General features: G+C 38.3%; 1 protein-coding gene across 6 annotated transcripts in view; it reads left to right on the plus strand.

Moving 5' to 3' along the window:
• Window positions 1-24,593, plus strand: part of ctnnd2b (catenin (cadherin-associated protein), delta 2b) — a 123,088-nt gene that overhangs the window by 17,231 nt on the left and 81,264 nt on the right. For 5 of the 6 annotated variants that reach the window (XM_073848447.1, XM_073848448.1, XM_073848449.1 and 2 more), the window contains exons 2-3: window positions 5,337-5,470; window positions 16,269-16,381. In XM_073848447.1, coding sequence (XP_073704548.1) covers window positions 5,342-5,470; window positions 16,269-16,381 — 242 coding nt within the window. In that variant the 5' untranslated portion in view covers window positions 5,337-5,341. Of the gene's footprint in view, window positions 1-5,336; window positions 5,471-11,826; window positions 11,967-16,268; window positions 16,382-24,593 lie in introns of those variants that run through there. The other variant, XM_073848451.1, reaches the window with a different exon arrangement.

Here is a 24,593-nt window from a genome sequence, read left to right on the forward strand (position 1 = left end):
GAAGGAGGAGTCCCAAGGAGCCGGTGGGACGGCGCGACGAGGCACAGCCGGAGGAGCAGAGTCCTGAGGTGACGATGGGGTGACGACTGACCAGGGCGGAGCCGAAAAGACGATGGAGCCCGGTGGAGCTGGTGGATCGACGGGCGACGGTGTAGAGGAGGGCGTCGAGAGCCGTGGTGGAACCGCGGGGTCGAAGGGCCGAGGCGGAGTCCTGGACTCGGAGGCTGGAGGCGGAGCTGAGGGATCCTCCAGCCGAGACGCCGATGGACGCTGGCAGTCCCGCGGCGAGCCCACTGCACAGGTGGTGGGCTGAGGGTGAGCTGAGGGGCTGTCAGGGGACAGCGGCGGCCAGACGAACATGGCATCGGATGACAGAGGGTGGGTGGGTGGGAATTCCGGGCAGACAGGACAGACGGATATTTCCATATCAAAGTCAATTAAGTTACCAGAGTTATCTTCGATGAGATCCGAGAAAAAGTCTATTAAATCCCCAGAATTTAGTCCAAGCTCACCCTCAGCGGTGGTGCAGTGGGCAGGGCTCTCCATCGCCCTCTCTTGCTCCACGTGGCAATCCACCATCACGGAGGTTGTAGTCGGCTCTCGCACCTGGTCAGATGGGTCAGGCTCTGGCTCTATCGCTCTCGGCTCTGTCTCTCCATCTGCGGTGGGCTCGGGCTGCAACTCCGCATGTCGGGGTGATGATTGGCTGGGTTCTGGGTCTGGAGTGGGGCTGACGTCCTCCTTGACGATGTCAACAGTCCAGGATGATCGGCAGGACGCCAGCACCCACTCGATGAAATCCGGCAGGCTCTCTTGAGGACCCTTCCCGGATAGCAGCGCCTTGGTGGTGGAATTCAGTCCTAAGCGGTAGTGGATGCATAGGCTGCTATCCGGGAAGTGTGACTGGTTAGCCAGGAAGAGAAACTCACGTGTGTGGTCCTCAAGAGAGCGTTCCCCCTGCCTCAGGAGGATCAGGAGAACAGTAGGGTCCATGCTTGAAAAAATCAAAACCAAAAAACAAAACACTGAGGCTAACAAACGACAAAATAAACAAAGGGGAAGGTGCCGGAAAAACTGTTTTGGTCGGTCTTTCTGTTACGGTATAGACGTGCTGGATGAACGAGACGAAGTCGAGATCAACAATTAACACTATATTTAATATCTTCTTCAAGGAACAGACAGGAACAGGCAGGATAATCCACACACATGTAACAATAACATCAAATAAAGACCGACATCAACTGAACTGAAAGACAAACTTATAAAGGGTGACTAATCATACAAGGACAGGTGCAGGGAATCACACTGACGAAGGGCTAAACCAAAAGATGACAAAATGACAGGGGGAGACAATGGGAGAAACCAATAGAACAGACATGAACTGACAGAACTGTGACAATATTTGTGCAATTGCAAGACATTAAAACATTATTAAAACACTGCACTGGCACGCAACATGAGTCTTCAGGCCATCCATTGAATGATATTCTGTTTGTTTATTTTTTAAATCATGATTTATTTATGATATCAGGATGCTATTAATCAGAGGCAGATGGATAACCAAGATTATTGTAAAAAAAAAGTGTAATCCTTCTGAACCCGCACACGCACCAACAGCTGGGACTGGCGTTAGTTGATGTTCTGGTCTGTTTTGCATGATCTCACTGGAAGTAAGTCATCGGTTTGACTTCGAAATGAAAAGTATCTGTCAAGGGGTCATCAAATCTAATGAATAAAATGTGCATTTGCCAATACTTTCCCTATTTCACCAACAACTAGCATTTCTGATTGTGTGTTCTCTCTTCCGTACAGAACAGATGTGTTCGCAGTTGTGCCTGATGTGGTTGTGTAAAAAGGCTTTGTGTGCTGGTGCTCATAGGTACACATTCACACGTGAGCAGCCATTTTCTGTCTGCTCCTGCTGTGCACAGACAGTTCTCCGGGGAAGCTTTAAATTTGGGTGGTTGATTTTGAAGAGGGGAAGCAATTGGCAAAGAGGAAGCTGAGGATGAAGAGAGAGGAGTGGGATTTTATTACTTGAAATAGAAGGTTTATAAACCCACAAAATCACTTTATGTATTTGAAACAGAAAGTTTGAGCCAAACATATTGATGGGCTTATCGTCATTAAAAAAAAAAAAAAGCTATTAGGCTTTTGTTACATCACTGCTTGCTAGTTGGTTGCAGGTGGTGTTGGAACGGGACTAGTGAGGAATTTCAAAAACATCTGTTTTCCTGCAAGAGAAAGGATGTGCTGCAACAATTCCTCGATTCTAGTCGAGTATTTGATTTAAAAAAATCCTCAATTGCATTTTGACCGTGTGGAATAATCGGCAAATGCGGTGCGCTCCACATATTAAACCAATTTAAAAATCATAATAAAGCATAATGCTATTAAGAATTCATAAATTGAATAAATATATGTGATGCAGGTATAATATATGCTTTAATTATTTACATGCGTGTAGGTTATGTAAGTCAGAGCGGCTCCGTTCACAGTAAATGCTGCTCCACACAAACAGTTATCATTTACATGTGTGAAGCATCCCAGACTTCATTTCTGCGTATTGTTGTGAGTTTAAGTTTAATATAATGTTCATCTGGAAATGCGACGTGCACTATTGCATCAGGTTTATAAGGTAAATCGTTCATAAACATATGCAAAAATAGGAGAATACATCAATATCATTTTCAGTATGCTGTTAATAACTGTAATATAACTGTTCATTGCGATTTCAAAATAAAAGGTTTAAACCCTTACTGTCCACATATTTAAAAAAAATTACAATGGCTGAAGCATTTTCATCGCAAAGAAATGGCCAAATATTAAAAATTAAGTGGACATTTGAATTAAATGTTGTTTAGTCAATATTAAAAAATGATTATATCACGCAGTAAAGTGTAAAAACAATCGTCAGGCCGTTGGCGCCCTCTGCAGGCATTTGTTATAATGCATAATGTACATTAGCTCTATTGTTTATAATACATTATGTATTTTTACAGTTTTGTTCAGTAAAACCATATAATTGCTTGCTTTTGATACTTCATTTGAACTAATTATTATTGCCTCATTGCTATTATATATGTATTTTAAGTCATTTTAAAGGCTATTGTTCACTTAGGTCTATTTTTAATTACTACAACACATTTTTTATAATTATCCGATTAATCGATTAATCGTCAGAATAATCGTCAGATTACTCGATTACCAAAATAATTGTTGGTAACTGCCCTAGTTAAAAAAAAAAATCAAAAGTGACTGTAAACTAAAATAAGTTTTAAATAATTGCTTTTCTTTTGAACTCTCTGTTCATTAAAGAATCCTGAAAAAATGTATTATGGTTTCCACAAAAATATTAAGCAGCAGTTTTCAACATTGATAATAATAAGAAATCAGCATATTAGAATGATTTCTGAACAATCATGTGACACTGATGGCTGGAGTAAAGCTGCTGAAAATTCAGCCTTGCTATCACTGGAATAAATTACAGGAATACATTTGATTTAATTACAAATATTTCACCATAATACATTTTTTAATCACAATTTCAATGAATTAAATGCGAACTCTCTTTTTCTTTTAAAAACATTTTTAAAAATTGTACCAATTTTTTAATGGTAGCATATGTGTATATCTGCTAGGGTTGCACGGTATACCGGTACTACGGTAGTATCGCGATACTAAAGCTTACAAATACCCGCGGTGCCATTGCATTTTTGAAACGGTAGTATCGTCCAAACGGTAGCACCATAAGATATGTTGATAAGACCAGGAACACTGTTTAAAACGTTCATGCACGCCAGCAGAAACATTACAAGTTGACTGCCAAAATGTCTTTCTGCTGTGCTTTGTGTAGTACAAGCGGTGTATAGGCTTTAGCCTATATGCTATTCAGTGTTTCACCATGCTTCAGTTCAGTTTGAAATGAGAAGCTGCACGCGCACGTCCTTGTTCACGCTGCAGTTTATCAAAAGAGAGGGTCTGATTCAGACGACTGTCTAATGTTATTTAAAAAATATCAGCCCAAGAATCAATTATTAAACATCAAAATATTTTACTAGACAGAATTTTCGTATTTTTATTCATTTGCCCACTTTTAGAACATGTGTAATAATTTGTTTCTGGAAGCATCTTTGCGATCACGAATGCAATTCCATTCATTAACAGTGGTTTTGACCTTGGTTCTTATCAATCATTATATATATATAACTTGGATATTTTAAGATATGGCAGCAAAAATGCCCGTGACAGTTCAGCAATAAGACACGAGCAAGATGTTTTAGTTTCGTTTCTGTGTTCGAATCTGAATTCGCGTTAGTTTGGGCGAATCACTGATTCACTAAGCCATTCATAAAAACGAGTCATTTGATTCACCCCTGAATGATTCAGCCGTTTTGAAAGAATCGTTTGAACAACTCAGTGATTCAATCATGAACACTGCTGCCATCTGCTGGCGGTTTTAAGTTTCCCGTCATGTTCCATTCTTTTCCAACATATTTCTATATTCAGAGTTTTGTATTTAAAACATTTATCTTATAACATTATTTATGCAATTATAAGTACAGTCTAAATGCATAAATACCACATCTAAATGTCACTCTATGAAGCTTCTGTGCAGTGCTCAGATGACTTTTGTTGACATGATTTCATGGATAACAATAGCCAGTCATTTATTCACATTAGTGAAGTATTCAGAGAAAAATCTTGCCTGTTTTCATTTACATCTTTTTATTTATGAATTTTTTTATTCATTTTGTAGATTTGAAATTAACATAATACTGCATGGTATCGTGATACTACTTGGTATCGTGATACTTCAGCTGGTATAGTATCGTAAGTCATTTTTATGGTATCGTGACAACCCTAATATCTGCTAAAAGTAAAATTTGTAAATGGTTATTAACACATTAGCGTATAGTTGGTCTCAATGCTAATGCACATGAACTGAAAGCCACAAAACAACCAAAATTAGTTTCATGGGGTTTTCAAAGTCTTTTCTGAAGCTGATGTATACAAATCAAAGCATGACGGCGACAAGCTGAGAATCGTGTTTGGAATCACAAACCTCGAGAGATGAGGAGAGAAAACTAGGTCAAAGAAGACAGAGAGAGACCGAAAGAAACAGAGACGGTTAATTAAATATTACGTCTAACAATTATTACATCAGGACAAACAATCAAAAATGTTGATAAAGCACTTTGATTAGTATTATGACATCTGAGAAGTGCCAAACCATGATTTTTGATGGCATTTTAACCGACAGTCAATCATTATAAATTTTTTATACTTCAACTGAATGCTCTAGTAACTGTTGATGCTATTGTTTTGGTTTACAGAAGTAATGCCAGTACCAGACCAACCCTCTGACACAGAGAACTCCAGCATGTTGAGCCCGGTACTGAACGCCTCAAACGGAGATGGATCCGAGACGGAGACCACCTCCGCCATCTTGGCCTCTGTTAAAGAACAGGTAGGTACTTCATTTCAAACTACTGTAAAGTTCTTCATTCTTACAGACCGTCTCTAATAGACGGTTATGATTCTCCCCACACTCTTGGGGAAACATTCATTTTCCAACAGTTTAATTATAAACTCTCTAAATCTTTATAAACTGTAAACAGTAATTACACAGAACCATACCAGTCCTCAGATGAACTGCATATGCCATCTGGGTTAAGGAGCCGCAAGGTTTGGTGGTTTCTGCGTGAGTCATTTCCATCATCTCGTGCTGCCGGTTTCATTTAGCGCCTGGTCTCTAAATTCACAGATACAAATGGTTTTTGATGGTCAACACACTGCAAATGCGCCGTTGCGCCTCGGTATCACATGGTTTTGCGGACGAGTGGGAGGAATGGATGTAGGTTTTGAGGCTGCGTGGTGTAAGAAATGTGAAATATTTGACACTCCATGTTGCAATCAGGTCTCCATGCTATGCTAGGCACTACGCCGGAACCCATCTATAATAAGATTGGTCACCTGCTTGTCAGCAGGTGGACAGCTTCCCAGACGTTGGCGCAACCTTATGATAAACCGGCTTGATCTGTCAGGAATAATGACAGGTGATTGTAATTGCTGATGACTTCCTGTCATAAAAAGTCATTTAGGAAATGCATTATAGGATTATTGCTTATGTCAGAGTGTAGTGAGTGATAATGTAGAGTATTTCTCACTTTTACTTTGCATATATATATATATATATATATATATATATATGTCTGTCTTGGGTGGAGGCCATTTTTGAGTCAAGACCATGTGTAGATAAAAATGGATCGTGACAAGCCCTTCGCTTCCTGCTAGCGTTTAGCTCGCACTCCTGCTTTTAAACATGGGACAGAAAAAAGCGGCATGCTCTTAGGGTTGGAAATCTACGCGGGGAGTGTTAAAGTAGGCCACAGCCATAGGCTGCTGTGGGCCAGTCTAATAGCTCTCCTATCAGAGCGAGAAAAACTGTCTGCCATCTTTTTTTGATGCTTTTCACTGGAGGGTACTGGTGGACAGAGTCCATGTCGTGTACAGTGTTTCTCTCGGAGAGGAGATTTTAAAAATGGTGTGATATTTCTTTTCTGAGTTGATGTACTTCCTATTAAAAAAGGATTATTGGATGGGGCATATCAAAGAGCTTTAGTTGCCATGTTGTTACATTTTTGAATGTCATTTACATTTTTTTCACATTTAAATAAACTGTTTGTCTATTTTAATATTTTTTATAATGCAATTTATTCCTGTTATGCCAAAAGTATTGTCATTTTAAAGGGTTAGTTCACCAAAAAAATGTACCCTCATGTTGTTCCAAACCCATAAAACCTTTGTTTATCTTCAGAACACAAATTAAGATATTTTTGATCAAATCCAAGAACTTTCTAACCCTTTATAGACAGCAATGCAACTGACACGTTCAAGGCTCAGAAAGGCAGTAAGGACATTGTTAAAGGAGTAGTTTACTTCCAGAACAAAAATTTACAGATAATGAACTCACTTCCTTGTCATCCAAGATGTTCATTTGAGGTTCAAAAGTATATAAATTGTAATAAAAATAAATAAATAAATAACCATCGTTTCACTACACGACCACATTTGGGATCGTTTGAAGTTTTGGAGTTAGTTCACCCAAAAATGAAAATTCTGTCAAATAATTACTCACTCTCATGTTGTTCCAAAACCTGTAAGACCTTCTTTCATCTTAGTTACTTGTTATCAAAATTAGTTGCGTAAAGTGACCAAATACATTTATTTTGCATATTTAGACAATGAATTCAATGGGAATGCTAATAAATAGCTTTCTCTAAATATAGTGTAGTCAGGTTATGTTGGCAGATAGGGCATTCTCACTATAGAGAGCATTTTAGTGTACAGAAATGTGTAGTACAAGATGAGTCATCACTATTTTCGGTCCATTTCCTGAAAAAAGAAACACTTTACATGTGCTAAAAATGAATTCTGCCAACCTTCAGGAACAGGGAAAATAAGTCCTCAAAACGAGCTGAAAAGTCATTTACTGAAACTCTAACTAATACAGTATATTTTGATGATTTAATGGGGTTTGTAAGCATAAACCACATCCCACTCTGTTTTAGTATAACCCTGTGCGTTTTTTTTTTTTTTTGTAATTTTTTTTTTTTTTCATGACAGTCATATTTATGATTCATAATATTGTAATCAAGCACAGCAGGCATGCTGTCCTTTTCAAAATACACTAAAAATAAATGCTTATCATTTTGCCACTGCTTGTCTACTCACACATATTACCATGTTTTTTTTTTTTTTTTTTTTTTTTGTTCTCCTCCACTAGATGGCAATCTCCCATTTTGGAGGCATTTAGTCAGACTTTATCACAGAGGTCGTGAGGCAAAATTCACAGAATAAAACTGAACTGAAAATCTAAAACCAGTGTAGATTTTGATGACAAAGGATGCTCTGCAGCAGTGAAAAAGCATCTCCTCTCTGCCATGTATAAATACAACGTACCAAAATGTCTGGCAAAATGTCCAGGTCTCTTGTATGTGTGCTTTGTGTGCAGTTTTCAAGGTTGCACGTGCAAGCAGAACAGTCTCTCCTGTGTACGACTCTCTCCCATTAAAATTCTCCTGTATCACTTGTGCTAAACAGAATCACATGCGATGACCAGGGAAAGCATGTTTAACAACCTATATGCAATGCTCACACTGTATAGTAAAATGTTGCTTAGTGTGATTTCTTCTGTATAGTGAACTCTCTTTATTTTATTATTTGCCTTTGAGTGTCACTTTCTTAGATTATGTTGACACAGTGATTATAGTAGTTGTATTAATGTATGAAGTACAGGTGTTCTCAGAATTTTCAGAAGATGTTATTAAAGCCTAGCTTTTGTGGTGTTAATTAAAGAAATTTATCTTAGAGTTTTTCAAATGACACATTAATTATTCATAAAAAAGCCACTGGCATGTGAAGTTTTATTATGAGCATGGCAAGGATTCTTTGGGGAAAGTGTCAGTGTTTGTAAGGTGTACTACTGCTAAGGTCAAATATTTCTTTCCTTTTAATTCTAACTCTGCATTTTAGTCTTTTTTTATTTTAATCAAGTTAATCAGCTCATTATATCTTTGTCCGATAGGAGTGATTTGCTTTAGCCAGAAGTGAAGTCATTTAGATTTTTTTTTAATCACATAATAATATCACATTTTGAATGTAATGAAGTAGTTCTTTTAATTACTTCCAATAAAAGTTGAGACTGTTTTGACCAAATTATCAACAAAAAGGCTGTTCAAGTTTATTTGAAGTCTCATTTCTGCTGTAATTTTCAATTAGGAATACGTCTACTTTTCCCTTTACATTTTACAAACCGAATTAGTTTATCCAAGTCATTCCTGTCTGTTTAACACTGTTTTGTATAGTTCTCAGTCGGTGTGGTCAGACTGGAGTGGCTGTGGACTCATTTAACTCCGTGAAATTATAGAAATTGGGTTAAATCCTTAAAGGAACTCATGAGGCGAACCCCAAGTGACATTTTGCAATCAAATGGACCAATGAAGAAACTTAAATGTCAGTCTTTGTCCACAGGGTGCAATTAGGCATTTAGGCCAGAAGACCACATTCGGCTCTTGAAGCAGTCAAATCAATTTCTCAGTCCCTTGGCTATTTATTTTCTAAACAAATAGGTTTAACTGCCTTTTCTGGAGTTATTATGTAAGATAATGGGAATACATTTCTGTTTGGCGCTCTTGTCACACTCCTGACTATTCAAAACACATTTTATGAGTTTTTATCAAAATAAACAGACTAAAATGGTGTACAAAAAGTTAATTACAAAGAAATGGCAAGTAACACACTGAATTAGAAGTTAAATTTTCTAGACAAGAGTGAACAATAGGGGTTGGGGGAAAAAATCGATTCACATATGAATCACGATTCAGTCTTCTAGCGTTGGGAATCGATTCACAAATGTCAAAAATCAAGTTAAAATCCCCATGAAATCAAAAAGTTTTTTGGCTTTTAGTATGAATATGTTAGCCTTAAGATTATCTATAAGTTAGCGTGTTTCAAAACAATGATAAAATTTGCATTTATAAGAAGCATTCATCTCTGCCGCTATGGATCAACGATTTTGATGACATCACTTCAGCTTCTCATCAAACTTTTTGTCCAGTCAAATGCATCCCGCCATCTAAGCTGCAGCTGCCTTCCTGTTTCAGTTGAAATTCAATCAACACATAGAATAATGCTGCATGTTTCAAAGCACTTCAGTGGACTTTTAATATAGTAATAATAATAACAATAATTATTGATCTAGTATAAGAAGTAGGGATGTGCCCAAATAGTGAATCCATATTCGGAAAGCCACGGAAAACGAACAATGGATAGCCACTTGCTAGTGGTTGCCTGTTACATTACAGTACATAAAATTTCACTTACCACCTATAAAGGGAGTAAGAAGAGACGTCTGATAGGACAATGGCAAATGATTTGCAGATCCTGAGCACCACTGACAAACATCTAATTTTGTAAAACATGTGGTATTTATAGACATTATACTTACCCAACAATATACAGTCAAACATTTTTCAAATGATCATAGTTTATTTGCTATAGTTGGTGAAAAATATAGTAATAAAATATGACAAGAACTGACAAGTTAAACAGTTTCAGAACAAATTCATATTGATAATGTCAGATAACTTATAGAAAGGTATGTAATAGATTACAATCAACCAAAACTGTTAGTATGACAATATTTACACAACTGTCAATACTTTGTTGACCAATTACCAGGTAATGCTTAATTTTGTTTAGTCTGTGGTGTAAAAAAGAAAAAACCCAGTCACAGTTTACTTTATTTTGCTATCCTCACTTACATAAAAGAACTATAGTGTCCTTCACCACTAGTAAAAAAATATAAAAATTATATCTGGGGTTTGAATAAGTTTTGGTTTGATTGTAATTGCAAGAGAAAGCATTGAAATATATTTTTTTCATCCCATCTCGTATTTATTCCCTTTAGGGGTTCCGTAGTACACGTCATTTCCTTTCCGAACATGGTATTCGGATTCAGGCATATCGCTAATGTGAAGTGTAAAATATTTTTGCTTTATTAGGAAATTAATAGTTCATACGAAACACTGAATTCTCGAGTCAGGACAGAGTGTGTTTTTGTATCAAAATAATGGTGAGTTTGACGTCCAGTGTGACGTCCAGTACACGCCGAGTATGTGCGATCATGGGATCTCGAAAGTGAAAGTAAAAAGCAAGCGTGCGTTCAAAAGCCATTTCAAAGCCCTATATATTAATAACAGCTCCCTGATGCCTGCAATTTATGTACAGTAGAATAACCCAATCATATACAGTCAAACCAAAAGAATTCAGACACCTTTTTTAAATGATCATAGTTTATTCGCTATAGTTGGTAATAAAATATGGTAATAAAATATGACAAGAACTGACAAGTTAAACAGTTAAACAAAACAGATTGATATTCATATTCAAAGCATTGAAATATATTTTTTCATCCCATCTCGAATTTATTCCCTTCAAGGGTTCCATAGTACACGTCGTTTTCTTTCTGGAAACGGTATTTGGATTCAGGCACATCGCTAATGTGAAGTGTAAAATATTTTTGCTTATTTTTGAATAAAAAATACATTCAGTGTGCACCAAAAATGAGATGAAAAATCGTGAGTTGTGATTAAAAAACGAAAAACGTGAGTTGATTTTTAATCGAATCACGAGATACCAAAAGATTCCTACCCCTAGTGAACAATCTCCAAAAATCTCTCTGTAAATTTTTTTTTACAGCGTACCGTAGTGAGAGAAAAAGCTTTGAATGTTAAAGAATCACCATTTTTGGTCCAGGTGACATGTCTGCTGTCCTACTAGACTACCCCAGTGCTTTTCTGTCTGCTCGGAGTGCTATATTTAACCAACTTTTGTGACAAGTGGAGGCTACTTCCCGCTCAGGGAGCCTGTCCATTGCAGGCTACTGAGGCAGAACAGCCTGTTAGGATCCCTAGAGGAAGCACAAAGCTTAGCATTGCACAGTGGAACGGTGCTTTTTTTGCTGCCTGGACCCGCAAAAAACACCTCTTTCTCTCTGCGGTTTTGCGATCCTTTCAACGAGACTCCACGCCCCCCCCCCCTCTTCGGAGTGAAGCACAGATGGCGTCAGAAAGAGGGGAAGAGTTTAGGAGGAGGCGGAAGAGTGACTGGAGGGCGGTGGTATTTGGCTGACTGGCTGGTGGGAGGGACCCTTTGTGATGCAATGTTGCATAAATAATGCCAAAGGGGCTCTAAATTCACTGTTGCCATGACGACCTTTGTGCCTGACTGCACTCCACTTTTTGCTTTCCCGCTGGAAGGCAGTCACTACCACTCTTGTAGTTTCTCTAATGACTTTACTTTCCTGATAAGCAGAGATGAACGCAGTCTAGTGGGATAGTGATGCGCAGACACGGCTCTTTCTCAGCGCGGACGGCCTCTGGAGTATGGTACATGTGCCGGTAAGAGTGCTGGCATTTTATTTGTGAAAGCAACAGGTGTTTTATTTGCGGGAGTGAAAGCTAAAGCAGTTTTGTTGTTGTTGATGCTCAGATTGTTAGAGTCTAATCAGTTGTTGTTCTCTGTTTGCGGCTCCATCTTGAACTTGTTGATGTGAAATAAGAAAGGTCAGAGATGATGCTTGTTAGTATCATAATTGCCTTTGCTTTTTCAGTCGTGGAGCTATGCAGCTTGCCTGTATGTTGCAGATGCACCCGAAATGCATTAATTGAGACCCTAGACGTGTGTAATGATTGTTGAAAAGTGTTTGAATGCTGCAGTTAGCGGCTCTTTAGAGTCGTCATGATCCATAGAGCTCTCTTCAACACTGTGAATGGGTATTTTTGTAGCCTTCATCTGGGTTTGTGCCCAAAATAGCAGGTGATGCGTTCTGGAGCCCTCTTAGCGTTAACCGCTCTGGGGAGAGAGTCTTTGACCTTGTGGCTGAGTGAACTCATTTCAGCCTTGTCACAAAAGAAGTGGGAACGTCGCATTGACTGTCGTAGCCCCGGGCGCAGGCACATAGTGCAATGTTTCTGACTGGATTTTCACAGTGATTACTTTAAAGAGGAGCTTTGGGATTTTATCTCTGATTTAGCATCGACAAGTTTGTCATTAAATGTTAAGCGGCGCATATCTAATTAAGAGAGGGGTGGGAGGGGTGTGTGGTGCTGGAATGGTCCACTGACTATCAAAGTTCAGAATAATGCCTTTCGATGTCTGGAGAAAATGTGGAGAGAGAGAGAGTAGTTAAAAAGAATGTAGTCTTTCATTTTTTTAATTATTGAACTTTGCAGACAGCTGATTCATTATGGCCAGGGTCTGAAATGAAGTATATATACACCACTTTTTAAAAGTTTGTGGTCTGTACTAAAAGTTTCAGTCAGCAAGAAAGCATTAAATTGATCAAAGATGATGGTAAAGACATTTATAATGTTACAAAAGATTTGTATTTCTAAAAATGATTTAGATTTTTTGTATTCATCACAGAATCCTGAAAAATGTATCAGGGTTTCCGAATATTAAGCAGCACAATTGTTTTTAACATTGAAAAATCAAATCAAATATTCAGCTTTGCCATCACAGGAATGCATCTTATAATAAACTAAAATAATTTTAATTATTTAATTGCACTGATATATCACAATATTACGTTTTTTTGTACTGGTCAAATAATTAAGCCTTGGTGATCAGACTTTCTTTGAATCATTTAAAAAACTTATGAACCCTAACCTTTTGAACAGTGGTGTATATTATTAGCAATTTATTTTTTATCAAAAATAATGTAAACTACAGCTACATAAAATAAAATAAAATAAAATAAAATAAAATAAAATTCAATAAATGTTATCTGCCTGTTAGCTAGTTTCCATCTGTGTAAAACTGTACCTGTACACAAAGGTTTTATTTAAAATACATTTATTTCATACTAAGTATACTTCAAATCAACTAACATATTTATTGGCATATCACTTAAGACTTGCTGATATAAAATTATAATTAAACTTTATTAAATTTCTTAATATTATGCCTAAAATGTCTTTTAATAGCACTATTAATAAGAGTTGTATGATCTCAGTCTTTAAATGTGAGATATTTAAAGTGTTTCTGAAGTATTTCTTATACAGTTTTTTAATGATTTCTGTGGGATCATGGCACTGAAGACTGAAGTAAAGGCTGCTAAATATATATTGCCATCACACAAATACATTGCATCTTATAATAAACTAAAATAGAAAAAAGTTTCATACAGTTTCATGGCCACATAAAATAAATGTCATCTGCCTGCTTTCTCCTTTCAGCATCATAAAAAAGCTATTTTCCATTTCTCTGTAAAATTGTATCTGTACACAAAAGATGACACATCATGATTTCCTTAGATTGACATCATTAATTTAAAATACATTTATTCCATACTAAGTATACGTTTATTAACATATCACTTAAGACTAATATAAAAATTGTAATTAAACTTTATTTGGATGATTTCTTTATCACACAATGCACATTTTTTAATAGTATGCATAAAATGTATTTTAATATCACTATTAATAGGTATTGTATGATCTCTGTATAATATCAGCCTTTAAATGCAAAATATTTAAAGTTTACCTAAAGGTTTTTTTTAATACATTTTTTAATGATTTCTGTAGGATCATGTGACACTGAAAACTGAAGTAAAGACTGCTGGATATTCAGCTTTGCCATCACAAGAATACATTACATCTTATAATAAACTAAAAAAGAAAAACATATATATATTATTATCAATATTACTGTTTCTTTAACCCTTGTGCATTCAAAAAAAAAAGTTACACATAGGTGCAAAATGGACAAAAATGTCCATGTCCAATGCCAATGCCATAAAAATATTATTATTATTTTTTTTCCCACTTTCACTGATGTCAATTTTTTAACCAGCATCTGTTCTATCCATAGATACCAAACATTCATTAATTTTCAGAATTATAACCCTTAAAATGCTGGTTTGTTAAATAATGCCACAGGTTTTTTTTCATGAAAAAATGAAAAATAGTAGATTTCTTTTATATGCCAAATTTGAAAAAAATGGTACAATCTAGTAAAAAATAGTAAACATTTAAAATTTGAAGCCTTGCCGATAGAATGAATGCCTATTAGCAAATATTGCATCATTTTATAGTCAAATGGCCCTGGGTTAAAAAATTTCAGTTTTAATGGGTTTCAATGTGGACATTTTTGTCCTTAAGGTCGTGAGTGTGAGTATGTTTTGTACAGAGGGTAAAATTTATTTTTTGAAGGAAATGGGGGTGAAATATTAAAATTTCAATAAAAATACACACCTGAGCCAAGATTTATGCAGTTGGCATTAACACAGGCACACTTATAACAAAAAAAACAAAACTGAAACGGACAAAAAAGTCCATAAGGTCGCACAAGGGTTAAAACATTTAAAAAACTTATGAACCCCAACCTTTTGAATGATGGTGTATATTATTAGCAATTTATTTATTAAAAATGATGCAAACTACAGCTTCATGGCCACACAAAATAAAATAAAATAAAATTATAAATGGTATCTGCCTGCTTTCTCCTAAATAAAAAAGCTAATTTCCATCTCTCTGTAGAACCGTGCCTGTACACATAAGATGACACATTAAGATTTCCCTAGATTGTCTTAATTTACTTAAAATACATTTTTTTAATACCAAGTATACTTCAAACCCATTAACATGTTTATTGACATATCACTTAAGACCTACTGATAGAACATTATAATTAAACTTTATTTGGAGGATTTCTTTATCACATAATGCACATTTCTTAATATTATGCCTTGCAAAGAAGTAATATTTATTGACACAACGTTTCGGTCACACGACCTTCATCAGGAGTTGCAAGTTACGATAGTGTGCGGGAATTGCTTGTCTGTTGAAACGATCCACCTGGTTGGTCTTATTATCCTACACACCTATCACTTGCAGGTGTGCGATGGAGTTTGTTCATTAATATTATGCCTAAAATGTCTTTGAGTACCACTGATCTCTGTATAATATTAGTCTTTAAATGCAAGATTAGTCTTCATATGCAAGATATTTAAAGTGTACCTGAAGTATACTTGAAGTAGCTCCACTTTAGCACAATGAAATACACTCAAGTATAGCTTTAGGCCTTAGCAATACTTGTGCACAATTAAAGTGCATTAAGCATAAAATTAGTTGTTCTAATTTAGCAGACTTTAAGTATACCAGTATAAAAGTTCAATTGCAGTGTATTTTTATTAGGTAGATAAATATGTCAATGTATTTGTAGTACACTAAAATACCTTTTACAGTTTTTTTTTCACTGGAGGTTGTTCATAATATATATTTTTTTATGTTTTACTGCAAGTAGCCTTCCACATATATTTTGCCATATAAATTTCTGAAAAAAAAAAAAAAATTAATACATGGCCTGTGTGCCAGCTTACATCAGCAGGGTTTAACAGTCAATTTTACAGTTTGACCATGTTTAAAATTGCAGAAGTTATTGGCCGGAGACTAGATTTATATGCCAGCATTTTTAAAGAAATAAAATGCAAGTGCATTTTATCAATATAAAAGCCCTGAGTGGCTGCAAAGCCTCACAGTGTCTTTACATCCCACACACACACACACACACACACGCTCTGTGCAGTATTTACTGGAGCATGTGTAAGTGCATGTTTGGTACATGTTATAGACAGAATCAATTCCATAATACCTTCAGGACCTTACACATACGCTCTGTCTGCTCTATGTTTGCAGGAGCTGCAATTTGAGCGACTGACGAGAGAGTTGGAGGCTGAGAGGCAGATTGTCGCCACCCAGCTGGAGAGATGCAAGCTGGGATCTGAGACTGGAAGCATGAGCAGCATCAGGTAGGTTTGGTGGAGTGACACCTCTCACTCACTCAATCTGTCTCACCCCACCATCACCACTTACACCAGCGAAAGCTAAATATATCTTTCATACCCTTAACGACAAGTTGATATTCACCATCCAACTTGTCATTAAGCCATCAAATGCCATTTAAATTTGAAATCTTTTGATTTCCTTGCCCAGCATATTCCATCATGAATATTTTTGTGTAACCACATTCACACATTCAAACTTCCTCTCTCAAACTAAATTCTTTCACTACTGCTAAGTAAACAAAAGATTAAATTATCACAAGCTTCGAATTCAGCTTGTAATTAAAATCTCATCTTGTTTAAGTAGTAAACGAGAACAGATACTATAATAAAACAGACTTATGGATTATATATGCATCTGTATCTGTTCGACCTTTCAAAGGCTGATAAGTTCTTCTAATCACTGTTTACACCGAATGTTCAAATTGAATTGAATAGCCCCATTGTATTGTCCTCTTGTTGTTGCCGTGAAGCATATTTTGTGTGTTTATTCATCTAGCCTGAAAACTCAATAAATCAAATGTCCTTCAGCTGTTCAGTCAGAAAGACTTCCACGTTGCTTGCTTTGTCAGTGAGATTCTGTTGTACAGGATGATGTCAGGTTTAAAGTTGTATCATTGGTTTTAGTATCACTACCATCAGTGTGAGCGGAGAACTGCATATTGTAACTACTGACCTTGGGAAATTATTTTAAAACAGAAAATGTCTAAATTTGCAACTCTACATACTCATATCTCCCTAGCTATCTTCTATTTCCTGTTCTATCGCAAGTCATTTTTGCAAAGCCTGTTCTCTCTCATGCAGCAGTTCAGTCACTTCTCTCCCACATTAGACAAGAGCTGCCAACGGACATGGTTAGACACATAGAATATTTAATTAGAGTAAAGTGGAGCGGAGACAACACAGTCAGTGATGGTTTGGATGTCAGGCCATCAAGTGCTTTTGCTACAGTATATGTGATACATACTAATATAGGCCTTGTCCACACAAATACGTTTTTAATTAAAACGCATCTTTTTCTCTCCATTTCGTCCACACTGAGACAGCGTTTTACTGAGGAAAAGTGGATAAATAAAAAGTGGATACATTTTAAAACGCCATTTTTACATTGTAGTGTGGACTGTGAAAACTGAGGCTTTTGAAAATGATGCCGCATGTTTAGTCATGTGACATTCCAATAGATATCTACGTTATATCACAGTCCTGCAAAGAGAAAAGAAAATTTAGTCAGAATTGCTGCCCTGCAGCAAAACATGAATGAAGGCAGTTGCCTTTTTCCCCGATGTCCACCAGGTTCACCCACAGGTGTCTCTCTGTGGCCACCAAGGCAGCCATGGCCCGGCCAACCGCGGTCGCAGTCTGCTTGGTGGCCCTCAGAGACAGATCAGTGGTGCGGCGCAGCTCAGTCACCTCGTCAGGGGAAAGCCCCAGACCCCGGTCCAGATCTTTTAGTAGATCAGCCTGGTACGCCTGCAACACTGCCACCGTGTGCAGGGCGGCACCACCCTAACCCACAGCCGCGTATGCCGGGTCGGAGCCTTAAGCGTCGATGTTATCCCCGCTGAAAGATAGCTAGCCACCGTATCTTCCACGGGGGGCATCGACACATACCCGTGCCCACGCATTCCGTCGACATCAGCATAGTTATCATGCTGATGTCTCTCTCATTATGTAGGTCGGAAAGGAATGGGAGGCTACCATGAGCGACCTCTCCCTGCGTGCGCCTCCACTGCAGATCTAATCGCACAGCGGCACGCTCCATAACGGCCATCAACTCCTCATACGCGGGGCAGGCAGGCTGAATGGACTCAGAGAATTCCTCTTCGTCCATATCAGCCACTTCCTGCTCGCCCTGGCTTGCAGCCAAAAGAGCACTCGCTGCTGGATCGGAGGATGTAAGAGATAAAACATCCTCATCCAGCAGCGCGCCCTCTCTCAAACTCGTCAGCGAGCTCCATCTGTGAACCCCACGATCTCAATCGCCGGGCAGCCTCGGCTGCCGCGGGACCCGAGCCGCGTGGGGCAGATGAATGTCCCAATTCCCTCGAGAAAAGGGACAAATGGTTGATGTATTTACAAGCGCCCCTTTTATACTGGTAGGCGCCTTGTTAATGACGTCATAGGCTGGCGCCGGCCAATGTCAAGTTCATTGTCGTTGTTCTATAGGAGCTTCAGAACCGGTAACGCTGAAGGCAGTTCCCAAAGTGTCCGCTAGGACACAGCGTAGAGTTCCCTCCGGAAGGGAACCTTAATTTCTTTTGACTGAAGAAAGAAAGACATGAACACCTTGGTGAGTAATATTATTCTGGAAGTGAACTAATCCTTTAAAGGCTGACTGCAAACTTCTGAACAGTACTGTAGTGCTTTCAGATTGTTATTGGTTACATTTTATGTTGGTTATCAACATCAGTGTTGTTGTTGATTGAACTCAGGCTTGGTCTTTGAATGTTCTTGCATTTATTGCTGGCTGTTGGCGTGTTGTCTTCTTAAAGAGTCAAGTTAGGTCAAATCTCTCCTCAAGACAAATACAGCTTACTGACAAACAAGCTGCTCAAGGCCATAATAGAAGCTGCTAGTCAAATAACACGGTGCTCAAGTATCTAATCAGGGTTTGCATGGATCTTGATTGGTCTCACAATCCAGGGTTATTTTACTTTGTGCACTTTCTATCCCTTCGTTTTTTTCAGCTGTTGACTGCAACAGCCATGAACTTTTCGTGATGGTGTTACTAGCTGGTGTTCGATTTCAATTGCAGAACAATACTGATACAAAACACTTCACAGATGGTTATTTGTTCTTTTTTTAATAAGACAGCAAGCTGAAAGTCACAGCACCAGGAGAAGCACCGTGGGCTAAAGAGAGCACTTTCAGCCCGTGACCCACTTGTTTAATGAAACATGGGTCTTTTCAAACAGCACTCCATTTTGAACAAACACAATACTGGCCTAGTTCTTCAGCTAACTGTCTGATACTCAGCAAAAACAAATCTCTGATTAGCCGGCGATGTGCAAAATGCCTTTGGAAATGCCAAGTGAAGTTGTCTCATTGTCCCTAGCAGGATGTCCATCGGACCGGACCTCGGCACAACGTCAAACATCTGCTGCTCTGAGTGAGGCCTTTGACTCCATACTAGACATTCACTGTTGAGCCCTATCCTGTAGCGTGGAGTTGTCTCACTAAACGCTGTCTGTCGAGCACAGCGAGGGAGTATTAAGCCAAAGCTGTTTGACTGTTTTCCTGCCAGATTAGTCCACCAGTCTCCTGTGAGCATGGACTGCGCTGGCACTGTGTACGCGTCTACAATGTGTGCCTCGAGGAGAGATAATGCTTTGTTGGCATGTGGTGTAAATAAGTTGTATTGAGGAGACAATGTGTTTGACAGCTCTAATGCTCTAATCTTACTGTAGTAGAACGGGAAGCGAGAGCTTCTGGACGTACAGTTGGCAACGGGAAAATACTATTATTAGTATTCTGTTTGTATGTACATTATTTCAGCATTTGCTATATGCAGCAACAAGCTTTTTGTCTGTTCCTGCAGCACAATTGGTAGAGTTATGACGCTAGCTACATCATGTATATAAAGTGTGCTACTTGATTGGAGTGTAATCTGCTTTGAATAAAAGCATTTACCTAAATGTAAAAAGAAAATGCATGATGCACATCCAGTATTCAGATACCCACTTTGTTTGAAATTGCACATGAAAAGGAAAGAAAACATTGAAAGGCTTGTCCTTTGAGACTGCATAGAAATGTTTTATATTTCTCTTTACCCTTTAGGTGAAGAGGATACATTTATAGAAAGAAAGGTGGTAGGTAAATTCACTCAACAGTTTTGTGTTTGGTATTTCAGCATAGAAATCTGGATTGTATTTACTAACCACCAGCAATCTACTTTAACTAGACTTTAAGTAAGCTGAAATCGCAGCATGCCATGAGTATGCTGTGGCGGGAGGAGCAAACGACAGACACAGTGGGTGTGGCGTCAGGCCTCGGAGAGGCTTTTATTAAACAGAAAATGAAAGAAAAGTGTCCAAAGGGGGAATAAAGTGTCCAAATAAAAGGGGGATCTGGTGTCCTCGAGTACTGGGGTTTTGTGAAGGACGGGCAGTGTTCGATAGGGAAGGGTCCAGGTAAGGGGCGGAGTCCGGCGGCCGCACGTGCTCCCCGCTTGGGACCGGGGTGCTAGGGCTGCGTCATCTCTTGCGGCTTCGTCCCTCTCGAGCTGTCCGGCACTTCCAACGGGGAATTTACGGCCTGGCATCCTGGCCCGTCGGCCGTCTCGGGTGCGGTCTTCAGCCGGACTGCGGGGAGAGACCGGTCTCCTGAGGAGAGGCGCGCTCGGGATTTAAACAGCGGCGGTGATGAGGCTTCATTTCCTTCACATGTTCCTCATCACACACTGCCAGCCCGAGATGATTTCTCGCCCCTCCTCTCCCCTACACACCCATTCCCGTCGGGAGCTTGGAGAAGGGTTGGCGAATAAGGGACGGGGTGGTGATGATAATTAGGGGGGAGGCAGCCGACTCGTCACAATGTGAATTAAGTCAAACATTCAGTGTAGAAAAGCATTTATGGCAAAGGCCGATTCAGGTGCCTGGAACATGGTCTGGGGAAAGTATTTCGGTGTAGGATTTTGCAATCTTTTCACCTGTAGGCTACAATATCAAACAGCATCAAGAACATAAATTATACATTATGAATCACAGCATTATTGGTCCTGTTTGTACCGTTATCTGATTTGCAATATTCCTTTAGTGTTTTGCATGCAAAAACAATATTATTTAGTTAGATATTATTTAGTTAGGTAATGGTTAGTTAGAATTAAAGTCTGCAGTTTGAAGCGACACCAGTAACGTCATATTTAGCCCCTGGAATGCGAATTTACCAGGAGAACCCAGACAAAAAGCATATTTTACACCCCGGAATGAGATTTTTAATGGGGTACCCCACTCGAAATGCGATTGGGCTACTTTTGAGTAGCAATTTGGCGGGTTTTGTTGTGAAAACCTGGCAACCCTGACGTACCTTCACATAAGACAATAATATAGTGCTCCAATCCGTTTTTAAAATAATGTTAAATATTAAATTTTGTTTAACACTTTATTTATCATGCAGAAAAATATATTTTTCGAAAACCCATATGACCTGCTCTTTAAAGGGATCCCTTTAAAGCAAATTACTGAATTGTATTTGTCTATACAATGAAAGTCAGTGTGGTCCAAATTTGTTTCATTCTATGTACAAAAAGAGTTCTTGAAAATATCCTCTTTCAGGTTCTTCTATTGTTTTGAACTTATACCCATTGAAATTCATCCTGTTGAACCCGTCTAGAACTGGCATAGAGTTAAGGACACTGACAGTCAGAAGGCCAGTAAGAAACCTTCCCATCTGCCTGTGTACCCAGGCTGTCTGTGCTCAGACAATCCCTCTTCATTCTTACAGGATATTAAGCATATTAAGGGTGTCTGCTGCACTGGCTGACTCACACTAAGTGTCTCCCTATACAGTACAGGGAATACAGAGCGTATTGATTTAGCAAGCAATCTGTCAGGCTTAAGAGGTGATGAAAGCTTCTTCTACTACCAAGTTCAGTTATAAGTCCCGTACTGCTTGATTTTAGCCTAACCGTGTAGACTTAAACCCAGTCTGGTGACTGAGAGACGAGGATACCGTCTGCATTTCAATTACTGGGGAAACCCTGCAATTACTATATTGAAAGTTGCTTTAGATGACTAGGTTATGCTGAATGAAAATGATTCTTTGATAGCTGAATAGTTATTCAAATTTCAGAAAAGATGTTTAAATAGTAGTTCTGTCATTTATCATATCATTTTTATCAGCTTTTATCATTTAATGCTAATGTTTTGGGATTTAACGTGGTTCTAGAGTATTTTTACACAGAGGAAATTGTCTTTTGACAACATTACATGCTTGTCAGTGCCAGCGGAAGTGTCTAGACAGCGACACATACTTGATCTTTGTCTTGTGACAAAGCAGCACACTGCCGCCTAGCTTAACTAAGACAGCTTAGCATAGTGTAGATCTCAACCACTGAGCTTCCCCACATGTGATATCACTCACGCTGTCAGCCTAATGACCCACCACATCCTCAGATGCACTCAAAATAACATTTCGTCCTTTTAGAAAGTACACTTGCAATTGGAAATGTGTGATTGATCCAGTAATTGCTCAGGCTAACTGCTGTTGTCTTAGTCTCATGACAGCACACTGGGGTTAAATCAATGTTTATCATTTTTTTTAGCATTGACAATGTTCAATTAATTTTAATTTATTCAAATTCGACTGGAAACTCTCTTGAAATTCTAGCGACCTTGCTTAAATTTATCATAGTTCTTCAATAGGAAAGGAAAGGAAGTGATGTGAGGCCAAGTATGGTGACCCATACTAGGAATTTGTGCTCTGCATTTAACCCATCCAAGTGCACACACACAGTAGTGAACACACACACACACACACACACACACACACACACACACACACACACACACACACACACACACACACACTGTGAACACACACCCGGAGCAGTGGGCAGCCATTGCTGCGGCGCCCGGGGAGCAGTTGGGGGTAAGGTGCCTTGCTCAAGGGACTCACCTCAGTCGTGGTACTGAGGGTGGAGAGAGCGCTGGTAATTCACTCCCCCATCTACAATCCTAGGCTTGTATGGCTAATTTTTAAAAAGTAAGTAAACAACTCACATATTTAGATATAACCACTTTGTTAAGTCAAAATAAGACTTGAAATGACATAAAACTTAATCTGTGGGAGTTTTTAGTGAGTAATCAGCTTGGTGAAAGTAAATCTCTGTGTCTGTGGCTAAAAATAGCTGAACATAAGTTCACAAATAAAATATATTGTTTAAACTGTTACTATCTTGAGTTATTATTTTGGAATAAATGTAAAATTGCTTAAAAACGCCAACTATATACCGTTGAGGTCAAAAGTTTACACCCCCCTTTCAGAATCTGCAAAATGCTGATTATTTTACCACAATAAGAGGCATCATACAAAATGCATGTTATTGTTTATTTAGTACTGACCTGAATAAGATATTTCAAATAAAAGATGTTTAAAAATTAACAGTTGAATTTATAAAATTGACCCAATTCAGAAGGAAAAACCATGCATTAGGAGCTGGGGTGAAAACTTTTGAACCAAATGGAGATGTGTACATTTTTATTATTTTGCCTAAATATCATATTTTTTTTCATTTAGAATTACCTTTTCTGAGGCTACAAAAGATAGTTACATGTTTCCTAGAAGACAAAAAGTTAAATTTACCCTGATCTTAAAATTCAAAAGTTTTCACCCCCGGTTCTTAATGCATGTTTTTTTCCTTCTGGAGCAACAGTGAGTGTTTGAACCTTCTGTAATAGTTGCATATGAGTCTCTCAGTTGTCCTCAGTATGAAAATATGAATCTCAAAATCATACAGTCATTGTTGGAAAGGCTTTATATACACAAAAATGCTGAAAAACCAAAGAAGTTGTGGGACCTGAAGGAATTTCCTGAAGAACAGCAGGCAGTTTAACTGTTTAGGACAAACAAGAGATTCATGAACAACTATCACTAAACAAAAAAACACAGCTGTGGATCATTCAGGTAACACAGTATTAAGAATCGAGGGGATGTAAACTTTTGACCCGGGTCAGTTTTATAAATCCAACTATTATTTTCTCTTGTGGACTATATGTAAGCATCAATTAATGTGAAATAACTTACTCAAGTCAGTACTAAATAAACAATAACATGCATTTTGTATGATCCCCTTGTTTTGCTAAAATAAACATACCATGGTATTCCATATAAGTACTACAGTTGCCACAGTTTTGTACTACCACTAGTGTTACTATATTAAAACTACTATAAATTTTCATGAGGCAGTTTCCAGACGAGAGCCATTTTGTGCCAGCCTGGTCTGCAGAGGTGTCTGGGGACTCATGTTTATGTTGCTGTGATTTGTAGTAAGAGTATTTTACCTTCATGCCATTCATAGTAATACACTGTAAAAGAGTGTTTGCCACCACAGAGCAGCTGTACAGCATCTGTGCTACACCAAGCATTGCCTTTTTATCCACTGACACAATTCCGCTGTGAGAAAGACGGCCATGATTCAGCACTTCAAGAGGGGCTCTCTCATTACGGGATCGCACTGGGA

The sequence above is a fragment of the Garra rufa genome, chromosome 10, assembly GCF_049309525.1.
Source record: "Garra rufa chromosome 10, GarRuf1.0, whole genome shotgun sequence".
NCBI lineage: Eukaryota > Metazoa > Chordata > Actinopteri > Cypriniformes > Cyprinidae > Garra > Garra rufa.